This window comes from Xenopus tropicalis, chromosome 4, assembly GCF_000004195.4.
Source record: "Xenopus tropicalis strain Nigerian chromosome 4, UCB_Xtro_10.0, whole genome shotgun sequence".
NCBI classification, from domain to species: domain Eukaryota; kingdom Metazoa; phylum Chordata; class Amphibia; order Anura; family Pipidae; genus Xenopus; species Xenopus tropicalis.
The window spans coordinates 142,250,282-142,272,268 of record NC_030680.2 but is presented as its reverse complement, the minus strand read 5'-3'; the positions used below and the strand labels follow the sequence as shown (position 1 = coordinate 142,272,268).

Here is a 21,987-nt window from a genome sequence, read left to right as displayed (position 1 = left end):
ATGCAGGCGAGCGACCCTCTTCCTTTCTTCTCCTTTCGCTGCGATCCCAGGGCACGCACATGTGCAGTAGAGTCAAAAATTGCAGCTTTTCACTCTACTTCACATACGCAGCCGGCGAGCAGAAAGAAGGCAGAAAAGGATTGCTGTACCACGGACCAGTGTGTTTTTTGCTAACATTTTGGCACATTGTGGTTCTTCCTTTAAAAGGAAACATCTTATTGGTTGCTATTGGTTACTGCTCCTGGGTAAGAGCCTTTTATTACATATGGGGTATGTGTTCTAGCCAGCGGTCCCCAAACTACGGCCCATGGGCCGGATCCAGCCCCCCAGTGGAATTTACCTGGTCCCCGCTGCGTCCTCCCACCTGGCAGTGGAGAGAGAGGACTCAGCGGGGAGCGGCACAGGGGGGCTGAGATGAAGGACGGACTGGGGGGAACAGGTACAGGTAGGACTCAGCGCCGAGAGGGAGGAGTTGTGAACAGTCTGGTTTGATAGCGGGATATGAAAGAGGCACCCCCGCCCCTGCAGTTGCAGCGGCGGGGGGAGTGGCGGATTGGGCACCTGGTGATGGCGGTCTGGCCCCCTAACAGTCTGAGGGGCCCTTGATCCGGCCCCTTGGGTCAGAAGTTTGGGGACCCTTGGTTCTAGCACTTGGATCAAGCTCAATGATAATAAAGCCCTAAGACAGTCCCACCATCAGTCTGGGACAAGCAGGACTACTATCAGTGGCCCACTGAACCAGGGGGGGCGCAGCCCACCAAAAAATGGGTGGGGATGAGCCAGTTTGGGGCAAATTGGGTTGCTCAGGGTTACGAATATAGAACGTATGGGGACAACCCTGCCCTAAGGTATTATATAATGGGTCTGAAAAGGGGTCCTATGAACAGCTGCCTCTTGTATCCCCAAGGTATGTATCATACAGGTATTTTTTTGCCAACTTCACTGCTAGTTCACTGACGGCAAAAGAACCTGTTCAATTTTAATGCTTTAGTGAATCCCCCCCCCCACCACAAAGCGTTAAAGAACCTCTAAAACACACCCAATGTTATTTGTATCCATTGCAAGAAAAAGAACACATCAAATGATTAAATGCAGGAATGTATCAGAATTTATTTCCAGAATCCTTATTCGTCAATGATTTAGAATGGGGTTAGGAAACGAACACGGGGAAAAAAAGAAAGATGAATTGCCTTGTTTTATAATGGAACAGATTGAGAAGCAACATGAAGCATCATTAATACAAACATAACACAGTGCAGTCAGGCATAAGTTACAAAATATTAATTTACTGTAGTAGACGATGTTACTGGGTTTGGTGCCGGGGAATATTATGATCGGAATGAGATTATTTCCGTGTAGCTGCTTTAAATTCAGGGAAGCCGAAAACACGGGTTAAAAATCTCAAAATCTACATTTATGGGGAAATGGAAGCAGCTTGCATAAGAGGCAAGCTCGCCCCCCAGTGGTCAAAGAGGGAGCAGTTTGTTTCCATATGAACAGCGGCGTTATAATGTGAAATAAAACCTTATAATAAGAAAAATAATAGTAATTAGGGTGGTTAAAAAAAGTAAATCATAGTAAAACTAGGCAGGATGTACAGTGGCATTAAAGTGATCATTTTGGTTGTGTTTTAATGGCACGATTTACTCATCTTTTTATGAGCCTGATTTTATCACTAGAGAATAGCAGGTATCTGGGAGAGCAACTTTACTCTTTATTCCCATAATGCTTTGCAACTGAGTTAAGCTGGCCATACACGGGCCGATTCTAGCTGCCGATATCAGTCCCTTAGACAGATTCGGCAGCTTATCGGCCTGTGTATGGGCACTAACGACAGGCCTGCCCGACCTGGCCTAAAATCGGGCAGATCTCGTTTGGGCAGGTTTGAAAATTAGTCAGATTGAATTAGAACGACGGGTATAGGCGCCCGTCAGTTCGGGGACCGCATCAACGAATCAATGCGGTCCCCGAACCAACGGGCGCCTATACCCGTCGTTCTAATTCAATCGTTTGGCCCCAGGGCCAACCCGATATCAGCCACCCGTAGGTGGGGGATATCAGGAGAAGATCCGCTCACTTGGCGACCTCACCAAGCGAGTGGATCTTAGCGTGTATGGCCACCTTTAGGCTACATACACTATTTTGATATATACACAATTGACCAATGACCACTTGGCACTTGGTCTGCCCTCTATGTCAGGGGTACTACACAAAGTCATTCAATGTCTTACTGGTGTCAGAGGCTCTGCACATGCTCAGTGAGCTCTGGCCTGGTCTAAGTGCCTACTGGGCATACTGAGTAACCAACAGGGGGCTGGAGAAATAATCTATGGAACTATGGGGACCACTTTGGACCAAGTATAGGGACCTTCTTTCCAGGCCAATGCATTAAGAGCAGGATTCCACTGGGGGCAGGATCTGATGCATCTTAAAGGACAAGTAACACAAACTGCAGATGGTTGACTTAGTTCTTTCCTTATCCAATTTGAGAAACAACTTCTTTAGCAGCTCATCAAGACCTAACTCCCAGAGATTGTTAATGTAGCCTGTTGTATGCAAACAATATAGTAAAGGTGGCCATTCACTATAAGATCTTTCCCCGGATATGCCCATCTAAGGTGAATAGGATAGGATAGGGAGCTGTTGGGGTGAGGACCATATCAATGAGCCAATGCAGTCTATTTGACAGGAGATTTGTACAGATGGAGCAAACATCATCATCTCCCATCAACAACACTTCAAGCCCTCTGTATTCAATTCATTGCCATAAGGTCTATTGTTTATATCCTCCCTGGTGCTTCATCTGAACCTTTTCTAATTCATTGAAAAACTGTATCTACTAAATGTATTATATCTCCACTTACCCTCCACGCAAGATGGCTGGGCCCTGGTGGTGCCGGCAACCTGCCCCGGGAAGCAAGAACACTTCACGGTTTGTGATCGTTCTTCAATTCGGTTCTTATTGCAGCATCGATGAAGTGCGACAACCTCACAGGTACCTTGCTTTACTTGATATCCTAGAAACGACAACAGCAGGGGGTTAGATGTTGAGCCCACCAGGCCTTACCGCAGACATTCAGCAAGACTTTAGCAAGAAGCAGCCATTAAGAAAGCTGATACAAGAGATTCAATTGCTCAGAAGAAATGTGAAAAGGACTAGAATTCATTCGAATTTGTTCAACTCCAACAAGTACTAAAGATTTCAGTCAACGTTGAGCTTCTATATGTAAGTAGTAAGGTAAGGTTTTTGAGAAAGCCAAAACAACTACATGTTTCCCAAGTAACTGTTTCCTGTTGGATGGATGTTTCCCAATTGACCCTGGGGTTTTATGGCATATTCCTGTCTCTGGTTCGATATAGAGCAGGGGTCCCCAACCTTTATTACTTGTGAGCCGCAGTCAAATGTAAAAAGACTTGGGGAGAAACACAAGCACCATAAAAGTTCATGGAGGTGCCAAATAAGGGCTGTGATTGGCTATTAGGCAGCCTCTATGCACCCTATCAGCTTACAGGGGCTTTATTTGGTAGGAAATCTTGTTTTTATTCAACCAAAACTTGCCCCCAAGTCAAGAATTCAAAACTACTACTAACTACCTGGTTTGGGGGAACTGAGAATAATGTAATAATAAAACAGTACCTGTACTTGATCCCAACTAAGATATAATTACCCCTTATTGGGGGCAGAACAGTCCTATTGGGTTTATTTAATGGTTAAATGATTCCCTTTTCTCTGTAATAATAAAACAGTACCTGTACTTGATCCCAACTAAGATATAATTACCCCTTATTGGGGGCAGAACAGCCCTATTGGGTTTATTTAATGGTTAAATGATTCCCTTTTCTCTGTAATAATAAAACAGTACCTGTACTTGATCCCAACTAAGATATAATTACCCCTTATTGGGGCAGAACAGCCCTATTGGGTTTATTTCATGGTTAAATGATTCCCTTTTCTCTGTAATAATAAATCAGTACCTGTACTTGATCCCAACTAAGATATAATTACCCCTTATTGGGGGCAGAACAGCCCTATTGGGTTTATTTAATGGTTAAATGATTCCCTTTTCTCTGTAATAATAAAACAGTACCTGTACTTGATCCCAACTAAGATATAATTACCCCTTATTGGGGCAGAACAGCCCTATTGGGTTTATTTAATGGTTAAATGATTCCCTTTTCTCTGTAATAATAAAACAGTACCTGTACTTGATCCCAACTAAGATATAATTACCCCTTATTGGGGGCAGAACAGCCCTATTGGGTTTATTTAATGGTTAAATGATTCCCTTTTCTCTGTAATAATAAAACAGTACCTGTACTTGATCCCAACTAAGATATAATTACCCCTTATTGGGGCAGAACAGCCCTATTGGGTTTATTTCATGGTTAAATGATTCCCTTTTCTCTGTAATAATAAAACAGTACCTGTACTTGATCCCAACTAAGATATAATTACCCCTTATTGGGGGCAGAACAGCCCTATTGGGTTTATTTAATGGTTAAATGATTCCCTTTTCTCTGTAATAATAAAACAGTACCTGTACTTGATCCCAACTAAGATATAATTACCCCTTATTGGGGGCAGAACAGCCCTATTGGGTTTATTTAATGGTTAAATAATTTTTAGCAGACTTAATTTATGGAGATCCAAATTACGCAAAGATCCCTTATCCGGAAAACCCCAGGTCCCGAGCATTCTGGATAACAGGTCCCATACCTGTAATAACCATTTCCTAGCGTTTCAGCACTCAGAACCGGATATAACCATTGAGTATTTATTTGGAATGGTTAAGCGCACACAAAACCTACGTTTCTATTCCCAGGGACATCGATCAGCGTAGGTTTAGCTTGGCCTTTGCCCCTGTTAAAACCCGGTAATTCAGAAAAACAGGAAAAAGGTAATCATCAATAATAAGTATTTCTATTAGTAAGTTATCATCTGTGAGCCTGGCAGAATAAACAGCTCAATATGGCTTTGTAGTATCCCGCCGCCTGTATAAAGAGCCGGCTAATGATATCCCGCGCCAGGCGGCCGCTGAGCTCCCCGCTGAAAAGCAGATGGATTTTTTCCTACGTAGGAACTTTAAAGGAATATTCTGATGCAAACATAGCGAAGAAACAAAGACTTTCCCTGTGAAACTGTTCTTTTAAAGTTACTGGAGAAAGTGCCCAACAAATCGTCAGTTTACTTGATTTCTCCTGAATTGTTTTAAAGGGAAACTATACCCCCAAACGATGTTGGTCTCTATAAAAATATATCCCATAAACCAGATTATATGTAAAACCTGCTTCATCTATATAAACCATTTTTAGTAGTATGTGCCATTGGGTAATCCTAAATAGAAAACTGCCATTTTAAGTACTAAGGGCCGCCCCCTGGGATCATAGGATTCACAGTGCACACAAACAAGCCAAGGCACACATACATGCTAGGCCCCATCAGCCAATGAATGGGCAGAGTTCTGCCTTTTGCTCCCACACTACTTCCTGTTACAGTTAGAGCTGCATCACTTCCTGTCAGCTGATCTCTGAGGGAGCACCCAGCCCATCACTAAATGGCGGCTCAAGGGAAAGGATGTAAAAGGGCAATATTTACTGATATATATTGCAGCCATTGGAGTCTATGAGGGAAACCTGGTGAAAAATTCCATTCATTGCTACTAACAAGCCCATCCACAAAGACTGGGGACTTTGTTGTTGACTGGAGACCATTTTTAACTACGTAGTACAGGTATGGGATCCCTTATCCAGAAACCCATTATCCTAAAAAACAAGTTCCCATGTTGTCAATTTCTTCCGAACCCAGACAGCTTCTTGTATAGACAGGGGGAGGGGCTGGGGAGGGATCAGTTCCCATTGGTTGACCTTGAAGGCAATGGGTAGTGATGAGCTAATCTGTCCTGTTTTGCTTCACCATAAAAATTGGGAAATGACAAGAAAAGTCTCGAAACGGCGAAAAACACATTTGTCACGTGATTTTTTTGGTCGCCCGCGTCTTTTTTTTTTACGCCTGCGCTTTTTACGCCCTTTTTGTGTCCTTTTTTACACAACCACGCCCAAATTTTGTCACGACCGTGCTCAATTTGACGCGCGACTAAATTTTTTTACTTGCGGTGAATTTTCCCAGAAGTTTCGCAAAACCATTCGCCAATGGCGAATCCACACCTGGTGAAAAAATTCGCTCATCACTACCAATGGGCACATAATTATGACATCAGCATTTTTTTCTGCAAAATTCTATCATGGATTCCCAAAAATTACTCGAATACAGAATAATGTTGCATTATCAGCGCTGCGCAACGTTTGTTTAAAGGTTCCTTATTGGGGGTAACAGCACAAAGGCTTAGGGGCACATTTGCTAAAACTCTATCATTTCTAATTTTTTTAATTTTCAAACTGGACTAAACTTATTTTCAGAGACAAATAACCTAAATACCATTACAAATAGGGGCACATTCATCAAAGTACATGTTCGAATCCCAAAATGGGTAAAATTCAGATTAGATACGATAATTTCTGATGATCGCAAATATCACGAAATATTATGAAAAAAATTGTAATAGTCACGATAATATCATATTGGCGATCCGAAAGTCACAAAATTTTTGTATCCGAACTATCGTAAACGTCGGGAAAACCTTTCTGGCTTTGATCCTTCTGTGCATGATTTTGGAAGTCTCCCATAGGGCTCAATGGCACTCTGCAGCTCCAACCCGGCCCAAGGAAAGTCTCCCATAGGGCTCAATGGCACTCTGCAGCTCCAACCCGGCCCAAGGTAAGCCTCCCATAGGGCTCAATGGCACTCTGCAGCTCCAACCTGGCCCAAGGAAAGTCTCCCATAGGGCTCAATGGCACTCTGCAGCTCCAACCTGGCCCAAAGAAAGTCTCCCATAGGGCTCAATGGCACTCTGCAGCTCCAACCCGGCCCAAGGAAAGTCTCCCATAGGGCTCAATGGCACTCTGCAGCTCCAACCTGGCCCAAAGAAAGTCTCCCATAGGGCTCAATGGCACTCTGCAGCTCCAACCTGGCCCAAAGAAAGTCTCCCATAGGGCTCAATGGCACTCTGCAGCTCCAACCCGGCCCAAGGAAAGTCTCCCATAGGGCTCAATGGCACTCTGCAGCCCCAACCCGGCCCAAGGAAAGTCTCCCATAGGGCTCAATGGCACTCTGCAGCTCCAACCTGGCCCAAGGAAAGTCTCCCATAGGGCTCAATGGCACTCTGCAGCTCCAACCCGGCCCAAGGAAAGTCTCCCATAGGGCTCAATGGCACTCTGCAGCTCCAACCTGGCCCAAGGAAAGTCTCCCATAGGGCTCAATGGCACTCTGCAGCTCCAACCCGGCCCAAGGAAAGTCTCCCATAGGGCTCAATGGCACTCTGCAGCTCCAACCCGGCCCAAGGTAAGCCTCCCATAGGGCTCAATGGCACTCTGCAGCTCCAACCTGGCCCAAGGAAAGTCTCCCATAGGGCTCAATGGCACTCTGCAGCTCCAACCTGGCCCAAAGAAAGTCTCCCATAGGGCTCAATGGCACTCTGCAGCTCCAACCCGGCCCAAGGAAAGTCTCCCATAGGGCTCAATGGCACTCTGCAGCTCCAACCTGGCCCAAAGAAAGTCTCCCATAGGGCTCAATGGCACTCTGCAGCTCCAACCTGGCCCAAAGAAAGTCTCCCATAGGGCTCAATGGCACTCTGCAGCTCCAACCCGGCCCAAGGAAAGTCTCCCATAGGGCTCAATGGCACTCTGCAGCCCCAACCCGGCCCAAGGAAAGTCTCCCATAGGGCTCAATGGCACTCTGCAGCTCCAACCTGGCCCAAGGAAAGTCTCCCATAGGGCTCAATGGCACTCTGCAGCTCCAACCCGGCCCAAGGAAAGTCTCCCATAGGGCTCAATGGCACTCTGCAGCTCCAACCTGGCCCAAGGAAAGTCTCCCATAGGGCTCAATGGCACTCTGCAGCTCCAACCCGGCCCAAGGAAAGTCTCCCATAGGGCTCAATGGCACTCTGCAGCCCCAACCCGGCCCAAGGAAAGTCTCCCATAGGGCTCAATGGCACTCTGCAGCTCCGACCCGGCCCAAGGAAAGTCTCCCATAGGGCTCAATGGCACTCTGCAGCTCCAACCCGGCCCAAGGAAAGCCTCCTATAGGGCTCAATGGCACTCTGCAGCTCCAACCCGCCCCAAGGAAAGTCTCCCATAGGGCTCAATGGCACTCTGCAGCTCCAATCCGCCCCAAGGAAAGTCACCATACCGAAGCTTGAATGAATCCGAGACTTTCGTACTTGTTGCGATAAATACAAATTTTGTTGCAAAGTACGAAAAAGTCGTTCAAAGTACAAAAAAGTTGTGCAAATGTACGAAAAAGTTGCAGAAAATATTTTTGTATTTTGGACCTGTCGTACTTAATCGGCCCCATATAGTTGTGCAGTTATCACTTTAGGTTTCAGTACAAATGACTATAGCTGCTGGGAATGACTCTCTCTCTCGCCCACATTAGTCGGTTATGGAACCCAGTTAACTTCCCAATTTCCACTGATTTAAACTGAAAATTGAAATTGCAGTGATTTATTGCAGGGTGAGATTTACAGGAGGAATTTATGGGCAGCGTAGGGACGCAGCTTCGTTTGCTAAATGTCAGTTTTCAATTTAAAATATCACTGGCCAGACGGGAAGCTGAAGTGGCTTCAGCTGCAAATCATCCTTCTGACACAGTGAAATGGTGAGGATCGTAAGTACATAACTTTTCCAACAGCAGGAATGTATGTATATCAGCTATTCTGGCACCTGTAGCAGCCAGGTCAGAGGCAGAGATGATGGTTCTACCCAATGTTGGGAACCCAAACAGAGAGGTACAATCATTCACAGTTGTCTTGCTTAGTGAGATCCCCAGGCCAACAGTTCTAGATACCACAGATGGTATATAAGGTACAGCATTGTAAATTCTAATCAGATTTATGAGTGTTACCCAGACTGCACTCCTTTTAACCCTCCGTCCCTTCCAAAGATGAAGTCCCATAGGCCAGAGTCAGTCCTGCTGTGTATAAAGAAGGGGCCCTCAACTTGTGGTCTTCCAGTTCTTGATGAGCTACAAATCATTGTAACATCTATTCACTATTGGTGGGATCCTGGGACCAGTGGAATAAACAGAAAGTACAGAAAGTATCACATCCAAAGGTTCTTAGAGCCTGCCTTCTTTACCCCCATTACAGGAATATGATCTGTTTTGCACACATATGTTGATACGTCCATCAGTCAAGACCACTATTAGGACCCCCGGCAGCTTCTTTATCAATCTTTATATGTCTGGCTCAGATACTAATGATATAAAAACTAACAATATCTATATTATATCATTTAATAATATTTTATTTTATTTTACCAATGCTATTCACTTAAAAGGGAGCACCTACAGGGTTGGTATCTCCATCCATATTCCCCTCTCTGCCCTACTCTACAGTAAGTCCTTTTTAGAATGGTTATTCTGTTCATAGTTGGTTTGTCCCATGCCATTGGCATATACAATTTTCTTTTATATAGAATAAGGCCTAAACCTGCCTAAACCTGCCCAGAATTCAATCATTATCTCATCAGGAAGATAAAGCCCCATATCAGGGACATGGAGCTGTACTTATATCATCAAGAGTTCCTTCAGTGATGGACATTGTCCCATGATCAGTGCAGTGCCAAATGGATTATGGAAACAAGTTATATTGGGATAGAACTGAGGGTCCAATCCCGCAGTTTTGAGTTATGACAACTTGTCGACAACATTAGTATCAAACAAGAGATGCCAAAAGTTTTGTGTACATTGCAATTGGCCTTGCCTTCCATTTAGTTCAGGGCTATTGTGATGGCAAGTGCCTCACATAATTCCTCCACTGAATTCTCTCTATGCTGTCCATCCCCCTTATTCCACTTTCTCCTGTGATTGTTATCCATGAGGAGTCACCCACCAAGGAAATGTTTTGATAGACAGAGGGAAAATGATCCCAATATAAGAAGAAAAATGTAGAGTCCCCAGCCTGTTGTATGTCTGTGAAGGTTCTCCTTCATCCAAGTCATGGTATATCTGTAGTAATAAGTCAAATCAACTAAACTTGCTATGTTTTTCTCGAAGAAACATCTTCAGTTCCAGTTGATTTGACTTATTTCTACAGATCTCCAGCCTGTAGCTGTAGCTGCTCCTGTACCAAAGTCTTAACTGCATTATACTTATAGAAAAAACCAGCAAGTCCATTTGATTTGACTTATTACAGATCTCCAGCCTGTTGCCCTGTAGCTGCTCTTAGGTCAAAGTTCTCAGAGTTCTTAACTACATTCTACTCATAGGGGCAAATGGATTAACTTGTTGAGTAAGATTTTGCCACAAACTCAAAGATGAATAGATTTGCCACTTAGTGTTCCACCGGTAAGAGCAAATGCAGTACAGTCCCAAGTGCGGTGCCCCAAAATAGGGGCAAAGCTCAATCAGCCCCTCGTGATAAGGCCATGAATAAGGGGCAGCCACATTTTCAGGTCATAATTGCCTAAAATCACTTGCAAAAATGCAGTTTTTTTATTTTAAAAGCTGGAATGGGGGCAAATTTAAGGCAACTTGGTGCCACCTTGCCACCGAATATCACCCAACATCTTTTCCCGTTGGTCTAAAGGTCCCCATACACGGGCAGATTCTAGTTGCTGATATGGGTCCCTTAGACCGATTCGGCAGCTAATTGCCCCGTGTATGGGCACTACCGACAGGCCTGCCTGACCGATATCTGGCCTGAAATCGGCCAGATATCGATCGGGCAGGTTAAAAAATCTAGTCGGATTGGGGACCGCATCGGCTCATTGATGCGACTGTGCCTATACCCCTCGTAGGGCCAAACGATCGAATTAGCCTGGATTCTCCGATATCGCCCACCCGTAGGCAACATCGCCAAGCGAGCAGATCTGAAGGTGTACGGCCACCTTAAGAGAGGTCCCTCACTTATTATTACACAATTTGCACAATTACAATGTCATTATCTTTTTCTTTTACACCTATTGACATTTTCTTTCTATTTTTTATAACAGGATTTAACAAAATACATTCCAATTCAAAATAAAATGCCATTTTTCTGTGATTATCTCCTTGTGTCCCTATCTATAGTGATGAGCGAATCTGTCCCGTTTCGATTCGCCGAAAAATGTGCAAATCTTTCAAAAGATTCGCAAAATGGCGAAAAATTCGCAAAACGCTGAAAATGTCGTGCATCAAAAAAAATTGTTCTCCGCAGCTATTCTTTTGTCGCCCGCGGCTATTCTTTTGTCGTGCGGCTATTCTTTTGTCGTGCGGCTATTCTTTTGTCGCCCGAGACAATTTTTGGACGTGTGGCGAATTTTTCTGCGGCAAATTTTTTCAGCCGTTTCGCGAAACAATCCCCCAATGACAAAACGCGGAAATTCGCCACGAATCCATGCCTGGCGAAACATTTCGCCCATCACTACCTATCTGTAGTATTCTCCAGTATGTATGGGGCAACATCACTATAGCAGAAGAGCCGGCACCCAACTCAGTCGCGCCACCCAATGAATATAAATGAGTAGACTAACGAAGCCGGAAGCGAAAGTGAGAAGAAAGTTATGTGAGAGAATAAAAGATGAAGCATTAAAAGATGTCGCACGTTACCTGTGATTCAGTCATCAGCGATTCCTTGGGACTAAATGCGGCTTTTTTTCTAGATTCCATATGGTTTCACCCCAGTCTTTGGCTGCGGCATTGTAAAGAAGTAGCCTCAGGCAACCGCCGAGCTGGCTGTTTTATGTATGATTTATGGGCTTCCTGCTTAATATTTGGGATTATTTTCACATAATGTATTATTACTCAAGGTTTTATTAATTATCTTACTATTCACAAGTTCTTCCTGAACAAGCAATTTTGTGCCGTTGTCAGTTGGATCCCATCCAGGGTTCCGTACATGATTACATTTGCATTCTATTATTCTTCAGATAGCCTGGGTAATATCACTCAATGTCTAACCGGCCCAAAATCTGTTCTTCTTCTTTATTGGTGCATTTAAGATGGGACACTGTTTCTCAACCCAGAGGTTGAGAACCACTGCTGAAGACCACCTTTAATAGTGATAGGGGTCCATTATCTTCAGTGTCCAACCTATGGTCCATTAGCTGCTATTGACTTGTGTCTCCAACTGGCAAGACAACGAGACACTTTACACTATTTCTTATTCTATTATGGGGGTCAGTTACTGAGACCTCTGATGTTAAAGTGTGCTCCTTAGTGCTCTCTTCATCTCCCAAGTGTTTCCCCCCACCCTCCTCTCATGAATACAGAGCTGCCTAACACAGGTGGCACAATATTCACAGAGTAATTTCAGCAAGAGAGCCATTTTGTTGGGTGAATTTCTTTGTAAATGTAACTGCAGGGAACCAGCAGGCAACCAATATAAAACCTGACGGTGCTCAAAAAAATGGAAACTGGAAGCAATGGGGACCTATAGATGCTATTTATACTACTTGCCCCCAAATGCACATAATTTCACCAAGCACCATTGCATCTGCCCAGTCTGTATGATGAATCAAGTATAATTACTGATGTAGGAAACCCTGGAACTACCATCACCCTGAAGGTGGTGGTTATATCAGGGTGCCCACTGCCTTTGTCATCATTAGGTGCAGCCAGGGCCGGACTGAGTTCATGGGACACCAGGAAAAAACTGGTGGGCCCTGTGGCCCTCTGTGACACAGGCCTTTTTCCCCCACTGGGAACTGCGGGCGCTCCCACCCCTATCAAGGCCACAAGGAGGAAGTGTGGTATTCTGTGTGCAGTGGATTATGGGTGGTGTTGAAGGAACAGGAGCTTACGTCTGGGGTAGGGTGAGCCCAGATGGCAGATACTCCTCAGTCCAACACTGGGTGCAGCACGCGCAAATCTCAATTGCATCCTATTCGTGTGCAATAGTGCTGCATTGTGAGTAAATACATGGGGAATTGTATCCAAAATTACACTTTGTACACTGCGGGTGTGTTTATAATGAAGCCCTTAGAATGTAAGGTTTCGGTTATTTGAACTTCAGATGGTGGAATTTGAGGAATTTGTGGGAAGAGCAACTGGAAATAACATGGCCACAGTTTTTCATGGGGTGGGAGTCTTACGTCAGACTTGTATTTCACAACATTGGAGGTTCTACAATGATCCAGTTAGTAGCAGTCATGTAACATAGTAACATAGTAAGTTAGGTTGAAAATAATGCCTATATATAACCTGCCTAACTGCTAGTTGATCCAGAGGAAGGCAAAAAACCCCATAAAAGGCTGACCCTATTACTACCGGGGAAACCTGAGGTATATGAGGCCACCAACATTTAGGTAGCGACCTGAGGAATTATCTTCCTAGAAAACATCATTAAAACTAATTAAATTCCATTATCTATGAAAAATACCAAGAATTAATTAAAACGCTCATTTATTTCTTTCTCTGACACACACAAGTAGTAGCTTTAATCTTGTACGCTAATTAGTAATGGTGGGAATATTTATTGGAAGGATCTCGGCGCTTGTTATACACATGGAATGCCAACGTTGAGCAGCAGAATTATTATCACTCCTGTTTTGTCATTTACACTTTTATTTTTGTATTTTTTCCTTCGTTTGGTGCGACAGGCGTCTGAACCGAAGATCTAGTAAGGATTGTGCGGCCATCACACTGATTCCCCCCGCAACTTTCCCTACCAAGAGCACATTATATTGTGGGACTCTATTGAGTCTTTGAAGATTACCCTACCCTTGTAGGCCTTCTGATTGGAGGGTAGGGATATAGGGACAACCCCTAGACTTGCGGCAATGGGGGGTCTGAATACCTTTGCCTGGCTCAGAGATAAAGGGCAGAGGGGCCCTCTCTAGTTTTCTGGAGAAGAAGGGCTTCAGAATCATGCTATTGTGAGCCTTCTGGTCAGGGGATAAAGAGCAGAGGGACCCTTAAAGATCTTGCCATTGTGGGTCTTCTGACTGGGTGGTCAGGATTTTTCATAGGCTCTTCCTTTTTTAAGGAGATTCTGTTTTAGGGGTGTAACTAGGTTTGCCATCTTTTTAAAATACATTTACAGACCAGCAGGGGGGGGGAAAGAGACAAAAGGGGCGGATTGTGATGTAGGAGGGCAGGGCTGTGATGAAAGGGGAGGGGCTGTGACTTCACAGATGTCAGAAGGAGGATCGGGGAAGTAGAAGAAGGGTAAGTTTGGGGTGGGTTCTGGGCAGACTGGGCAGACTATATTGCAGATTTACAAGCAGCTACATTGCCGGTAAATTTTAAAAAGAATAAAATTTGTAAAAAACTAGGCGTAACTACAGAGTAAGCAGACTTTGCAGTCACAGGGGCATCCAGGAGGGTAGAGGGCCAAGTAAGGCCCTAATTTATATATTTCAATGTATCTTGGTATAATTGGTCAACACATGTGTCGAGGCCCCAGATTGAATTTGCTGTGGGACCCAGTAATATCTAGTTATGCCACTGGTCTGGTGAATTTGCTGCGGGACCCAGTAATATCTAGTTACGCCACTGGTCTGGTGAATTTGCTGCGGGACCCAGTAATATCTAGTTACGCCACTGGTCTGGTGACTTTGCTGTGGGACCCAGTAATATCTAGTTACGCCACTGGTCTGGTGACTTTGCTGTGGGACCCAGTAATATCTAGTTACGCCACTGGTCTGGTGACTTTGCTGTGGGACCCAGTAATATCTAGTTACGCCACTGGTCTGGTGACTTTGCTGTGGGACCCAGTAATATCTAGTTACGCCACTGGTCTGGTGAATTTGCTGCGGGACCCAGTAATATCTAGTTACGCCACTGGTCTGGTGAATTTGCTGCGGGACCCAGTAATATCTAGTTACGCCACTGGTCTGGTGACTTTGCTGTGGGACCCAGTAATATCTAGTTACGCCACTGGTCTGGTGACTTTGCTGTGGGACCCAGTAATATCTAGTTACGCCACTGGTCTGGTGACTTTGCTGTGGGACCCAGTAATATCTAGTTATGCCACTGGTCTGGTGAATTTGCTGTGGGACCCAGTAATATCTAGTTACGCCACTGGTCTGGTGAATTTGCTGTGGGACCCAGTAATATCTAGTTATGCCACTGGTCTGGTGACTTTGCTGTGGGACCCAGTAATATCTAGTTACGCCACTGGTCTGGTGAATTTGCTGCGGGACCCAGTAATATCTAGTTACGCCACTGGTCTGGTGACTTTGCTGCGGGACCCAGTAATATCTAGTTACACCACTGGTCTGGTGAATTTGCTGTGGGACCCAGTAATATCTAGTTATGCCACTGGTCTGGTGACTTTGCTGTGGGACCCAGTAATATCTAGTTACGCCACTGGTCTGGTGACTTTGCTGTGGGACCCAGTAATATCTAGTTATGCCACTGGTCTGGTGAATTTGCTGCGGGACCCAGTAATATCTAGTTATGCCACTGGTCTGGTGACTTTGCTGTGGGACCCAGTAATAGCTAGTTACGCCACTGGTCTGGTGAATTTGCTGTGGGACCCAGTAATATCTAGTTATGCCACTGGTCTGTTTGCACTTTTATGCACTTTCGTGTCTTTGTGTGGGTTCTGAAGCCTCCTATATACCCCATGTAGCACCAAACAGAAATCTGATTCTGAGATAAAAAGGAATTATGGGAAACACAGTACCAAATGCTTTCAATAACCAGCGCTACAGCTTATACAAAAGGACTGGAGTATATCAATGCTTCACACCATTTATTCCAATGGGAAATGGGTGAGATCCAGATCTATCAAGCCTGATCTAAATGGATAGTCATATCAGCCAATACAATGTGTGTCTTCTTGATCATTAAGTTTATAAATTTATATATACAGAGGTCAGGGCACCAAGCAATGATGAGAAGTGCAACTTTAGAGCAAGTGGTTGTTGCATCTATTAAGAGAGATGGGTTTCAGAACATCAGATAATTCAATAAACCTTTTAATGAGAATCCAGAGGAGTGAAATAAAACAGAGACACGACCTTCGGTGTCCTGCGAGCGAGGAGCCGGGTATCTCTGGGAAATCTTGTAATACACTCTCTCTCCTGTGCTCGGAGTCAGAGGTCCTATCCATATGGAGATTGAAGTCTCCTGGAATAAGTAAGTGCGGCTGACCTATGATCAGACCTGCACCGTCGGTCTTCACCAGGGAACCGAGAATTAAACGTGAGCGCTCGATAAATCACAACACGGTGACAGCGAAAGGCACAGAAATTGAAAAGAAGGAGAGGCGTGAGATTATGCAATGGGAGGCGAGAGAGAGGAATTGGATGGATCAGCTTCTCCGTCGGTGGAAATACTTCTCTGTAGCCGGAGGGATCTCCCCGCTCCGGCAAGGACTGGCGCTCGCAAAGGTTAATGGCATAAGGTGTTAGTGGATTTTCAGCAGAAACAGTAATTATAAGGAAAGGGAACACGTTGGCTCTGATGATTGTGTTGGAAACGGCTGTTAAACAACATTTAACTAAGTACTTAACATCTGGCCTTCCAGGGGCACCAGCTACAGGGAAATGCTCGGCAAAATAATCTGCTTTCAGAGGCACAAACGTGGGAGGAACCGAATCCTTATCTGTTGTCATTCGATACAGCGCCGAAATGAAATATAAAAACTGCTGTGTGACAAATGGCATCTAGGGGCCCCTTTATCAAAGCACCACAGGTCTGATTAAAAAAATTTGGTATGTTTTCTAAAGTTTACAACTTTTCTGCAATATTTTCCTGAATTTGTGCGACTTTTCCGTACTTTGCGACAATTTGTATGACAAATATAAATCTGAGCTGTCAATATGCAAAATTAAGGAAACATTGTTACGGGAAAACAGGTTTTTTCAAAGTCCATCAGCAAAACAATGGGCAGGTAACAAGATGGCAGCTCGCTGACACCTCTGATGCCTCCATGGGCTAATAGCACTGCTGGTACTGCCCTGAAGGCGGTAAATAGGCAAAACTGCCCATACTGCTGCCCAATAATTTTGGGTGGTATCAGGCATTTCTCTCCAGCTAAAATACACTGCAGAAAAAACTGCCCCATGTGCATTGTACAGTCAAGGCTATATACACAGAGTATACTCTTGTAAATAATGGTACATTGACTTCTTTAAATGATAACTCCAGATTATAAATAAATTATACAGTGAGGGGCAGAAGTAGTGGCACCCAAAATACAATAAATAAAGTGAGAGACATTAGGTAGTGGCACCAAAAATACATTAAATACAGAGAGAAGCAGTGAGAACTTCAGCCACAAAAACATTGAATACATTGATTTTTGACACCCCAGACTCCATTTCCTTGCCAAAAAACACCTTTCCTGAAGGCCAGAGAAGCACTGTAGACAACAAATGGAGTTCAAAAATCACTTGGATTGCTAAAATCCACCTGGTGGTAGATGTGAGAATAGCACCCAAGCAGGGAAAAACAGGTTTTGCTATTATGCTATTGTGTAGTGGTGGCTCCTTCTGAAAGCTCAGACTCAGGCACACTTTACTGCTGCGCTGCAAGTTGGAGTGATACCCCCCCCCCTCACCCCCAGCAGCCGATCAGCAGAACAATGGGAAGGGAGCAAGATAGCAGCTTCCAGTAGGTATCAGAATAGCACTCAATAGTAAGAAATCCAAGTCCGGCTTGGGACTCCTCCAGTTACATGGGAGTAGGAGAAACAATAGGTTAGGTGAAAGCAGTTCTAATGTGTAGTGCTGGCTCCTTCTGAAAGCTCAGACTCAGGCACACTTTACTGCTGCGCTGCAAGTTGGAGTGATACCCCCCCCTCACCCCCAGCAGCCGATCAGCAGAACAATGGGAAGGGAGCAAGATAGCAGCTCCCAGTAGGTATCAGAATAGCACTCAATAGTAAGAAATCCAAGTCCGGCTTGGGACTCCTCCAGTTACATGGGAGTAGGAGAAACAATAGGTTAGCTGAAAGCAGTTCTAATGTGTAGCGCTGGCTCCTTCTGAAAGCTCAGACTCAGGCACACTTTACTGCTGCGCTGCAAGTTGGAGTGATATCCCCCCCCCCCTCACCCCCAGCAGCCGATCAGCAGAACAATGGGAAGGGAGCAAGATAGCAGCTCCCAGTAGGTATCAGAATAGCACTCAATAGTAAGAAATCCAAGTCCGGCTTGGGACTCCTCCAGTTACATGGGAGTAGGAGAAACAATAGGTTAGCTGAAAGCAGTTCTAATGTGTAGCGCTGGCTCCTTCTGAAAGCTCAATGCACAAAGGCACAATGCACTGAGATTCCCAAGGGTGTAAGCAGCAGAGGGCAATAAAAATGGCAAGACACATGTAAGGCAATGGGTACTATATAAGGGCAGATATGGGAGAAAATTAAACTTTAGAATTGCCCATTAAACCTAAAGAAATAATGGCAGAAAGCGTTATCTTTTCTCCAGACGGAACTAAATTGGCTTTTCTATTAAACGTGATATGACTTCTAGCTGTAAGTTGCAAAAAAACATACGTTGCTTTTGTTTGTTTGCCCTTTAAACGGTTTATTTACTTATCCCAATCCATCACCACTAGGCTTTTTATTGCTGAGCACACACTTTGAAAGATCGCAAAACATTATTTTTATTGGTTTATGACATACTGTGAACATTACATCTGCTTCTGGCACTGGCTGCAACTGTCTCTTGGAATTACGGCTCTCCCAGCTTTAAACGCACCATTTAGAAACTCTCAGGCGCAGAAGAGATTTCTGTCTGTGTGAAAAAGTCTGTTTGTATCATGGCACGGCAGCTGATAAATCCCTTAAATACTGGATCCGGCCCGGCCGTTCCCTTCTGTGATGTATGTTTCAGGCCGGCAAAGGTGAACAACAATTCGCTGGATGTGCTTTTTTTAATCTACTTTTACAGCCATGGCGGCTCTAAGTCACTGTTGCCTTTTGTGGCCTCTTTATAGAACATTCCTTTCCCCTTGGGAAGGGACAGGCTCTTGGCTATGTGATATTTTTAAAAGCCACAGTATTACCATTTTTATTTTCCCCCTGTTTTGTCTAAAGAGACAATTACAGGTATGGGATCCATTATCCGGAAACCCGTTATCCAGAAAGCTTTGAATTATGGAAAGCCCGTCTCCCATAGACTCCATTTTAATCAAATAATTCAGAATTTTAAAACTGATTTCCTTTTTCTCTGTAATAATAAAACAGTACCTTGTACTTGATCCCAACTAAGATATAATTACCCCTTATTGGGGGCAGAACAGCCCTATTGGGTTTATTTAATGGTTAAATGATTCCCTTTTCTCTGTAATAATAAAACAGTACCTGTACTTGATCCCAACTAAGATATAATTACCCCTTATTGGGGGCAGAACAGCCCTATTGGGTTTATTTAATGGTTAAATGATTCCCTTTTCTCTGTAATAATAAAACAGTACCTGTACTTGATCCCAACTAAGATATAATTACCCCTTATTGGGGCAGAACAGCCCTATTGGGTTTATTTAATGGTTAAATGATTCCCCCTTCTCTGTAATAATAAAACAGTACCTGTACTTGATCCCAACTAAGATATAATTACCCCTTATTGGGGGCAGAACAGCCCTATTGGGTTTATTTAATGGTTAAATGATTCCCTTTTCTCTGTAATAATAAAACAGTACCTGTACTTGATCCCAACTAAGATATAATTACCCCTTATTGGGGCAGAACAGCCCTATTGGGTTTATTTCATGGTTAAATGATTCCCTTTTCTCTGTAATAATAAAACAGTACCTTGTACTTGATCCCAACTAAGATATAATTACCCCTTATTGGGGGCAGAACAGCCCTATTGGGTTTAATTAATGTTTTATTGATTTTTCAGTAGACTTAAGGAATAGAGATCCAAATCACGCATAAAGATGATAGGGGTCATTTACGAATGCCGTTGCAAGCGGGTCATGCCGAAATTGACTTCATTCATTAGAGCACCAGTTCTCAGCCTGTGAGTCGGGACCCCTTTGGGGGGTGAATGACCCTTTCACAGGGGTCGCCTAAGAGCTTCGGAAAACACATATTTCCGATGGTCTTAGGAATAATTTTATGGTTGGGGGTCACCACAACATGAGGAACTGTATTAAAGGGTTGCGGCATTAGGGGGGTTGAGAACTACATTAAAGGTACATGCATGCAACCACTCTCCATATATAGTGGCACCAAGTGCCATTGTGTCTGACCTTCCTCTTCTGCTTGTGTGCCAGCTATTGATAGGGTTGCCATCTGGCTGGTATTTCACCCGCCTAGCCGCTAAAATTTCAGCCAAGGCCCATCTCCAATCTGCCCCTTTTTTCCTGTATTAGCTCCTATAATAACCAATCCACTGCCGCTTCCTTACTTTATGACACGCACCAGCCTCTAAATGTGACGACCCCTCGATGCAGGGCCGGAACTAGGGGTAGGCAGAAGAGGCAGCTGCCTAGGGCGCAACGATTGAGGGGCGCCAAACAGGAGCCTCTCCTGCCTACCCCTAGTGCTACTTTGTCATTGCCTCCGCCACTTGTCATTAGCGGCGGAGGCAATGACTGATCTAATCGGGGAGGTGGGCGGAGTTGGCCGACCGGGTTGCCTAGGGCGCCCGGTCGGCTTTGCCCACCCCTGCCTCGATGTCGCTACCCCGCCCACTCTACATCATAACTCTTCATACTTAACATGACAACCTGCCCCTTGTGAACACACCCCCAGCCAAACCAGTATATTTATTTTATAAAGGTGGCGACCCTACCTATTGACCTACCTATTGACACTGTGACCCTGGAGCTACCGGCACCCACAGCAATTTGCATCAGTAGGTGCAGCAGACTTGCAACAAAAGAATCGCACCCTTACATCATTTTAATGTCTGGGGACTAAAAGTGATGCAATTCCAACAAGGAAAAGGTTGGCCGCAGCTTGTATCTGTCTGGCAACGTGCAATTGCATTTCTTTTGACGCCGCGGGTGCAACTCCCTGCATGGAATTGTGCTATTTGCATCTGCATCTTTGTTAGTGAAAACCTCACAATCCTTGCATAATATCTCAGGCTTTTCTGTTGCCTTTTAAGTCAGATTGGCACAATCCCAAGCTGGTTGCTAGTGATGAGCAAATCTGTCCCGTTTCGCTGTGGCATGAAATTCTCGGAACCGGCAGGAAATTCGCAAAACTGTGAAAAATTTGCGAACCGCGCCCAATTTGACGCACAACGAAAAAATTGCGCGCAACAAATTTTTACGCTGTGAATTTTAACGGAAGTTTTGCGAAACAATTCTCCAATGGCAAAATGCGGAAATTCGCTGCGAATTCATGCCTGGCGAAAAAATTTGCTCATCACTACTGGTTGCACCAGACCGATATCACATACATTCACACATTACCACAATAAATCATATACTACTGAATTGCCTTCAGTCCTGTCAACCCTAATAGATTCTTTGTGGAGTCACCCACATTAATGTCCCCAACTGGGACAGAGCAAGATACAAGGTCTGGGGGTAATAGGGTGTGACATGGACATGGCAAAAATCACCTGGATTTGCTTCCCCTGAGATTAATTCCTCACAAATGAGATATAGGATCAGTCAATATAATCATTCCAATCAAAAAAAACCATATCTCAATGGAACAGACTGAATGCTCTACCGACTATTGAAAAAAAACAGGTACAGTACATTTTCCCTTACTTTCCATTTTGTAGTATGATGTATATAGGGACATCCTAATGGTAGATCAGATGATCAATGTTTTCTTAAGCAAAGTGGAAGAAAAACTCATGAGCAAAAAAACCTTTCATCATGATAATGGGGGGGAGCTGGGGGGATGTTGGGGAGGACGCTGAGGGGAGCTGTCATTTTATTGGTATTTATTTTGATTATTGAAACTTAGCAGTAGTTGCTGCATTTCCCACCCTAGGCTTATACTCAAGTCAATACGTTTTTCCAGTTTTCTTTGCTAAAATTAGGTACCTCGGCTTATATTCGGATCGGCTTATACTCGAGTATATACGGTA

The 21,987-nt window shown here is 44.3% G+C and overlaps 1 protein-coding gene across 1 annotated transcript in view; it reads right to left on the bottom strand.

Annotated features, from left to right (window-relative positions):
* tafa4 (TAFA chemokine like family member 4) overlaps positions 1-21,987 on the bottom strand; it is a 132,604-nt gene that overhangs the window by 12,790 nt on the left and 97,827 nt on the right. Inside the window, exon 4 of the mRNA XM_002940513.5 lies at positions 2,865-3,017. Coding sequence (XP_002940559.2) covers positions 2,865-3,017 — 153 coding nt within the window. The remainder of the gene's footprint in view (positions 1-2,864; positions 3,018-21,987) is intronic.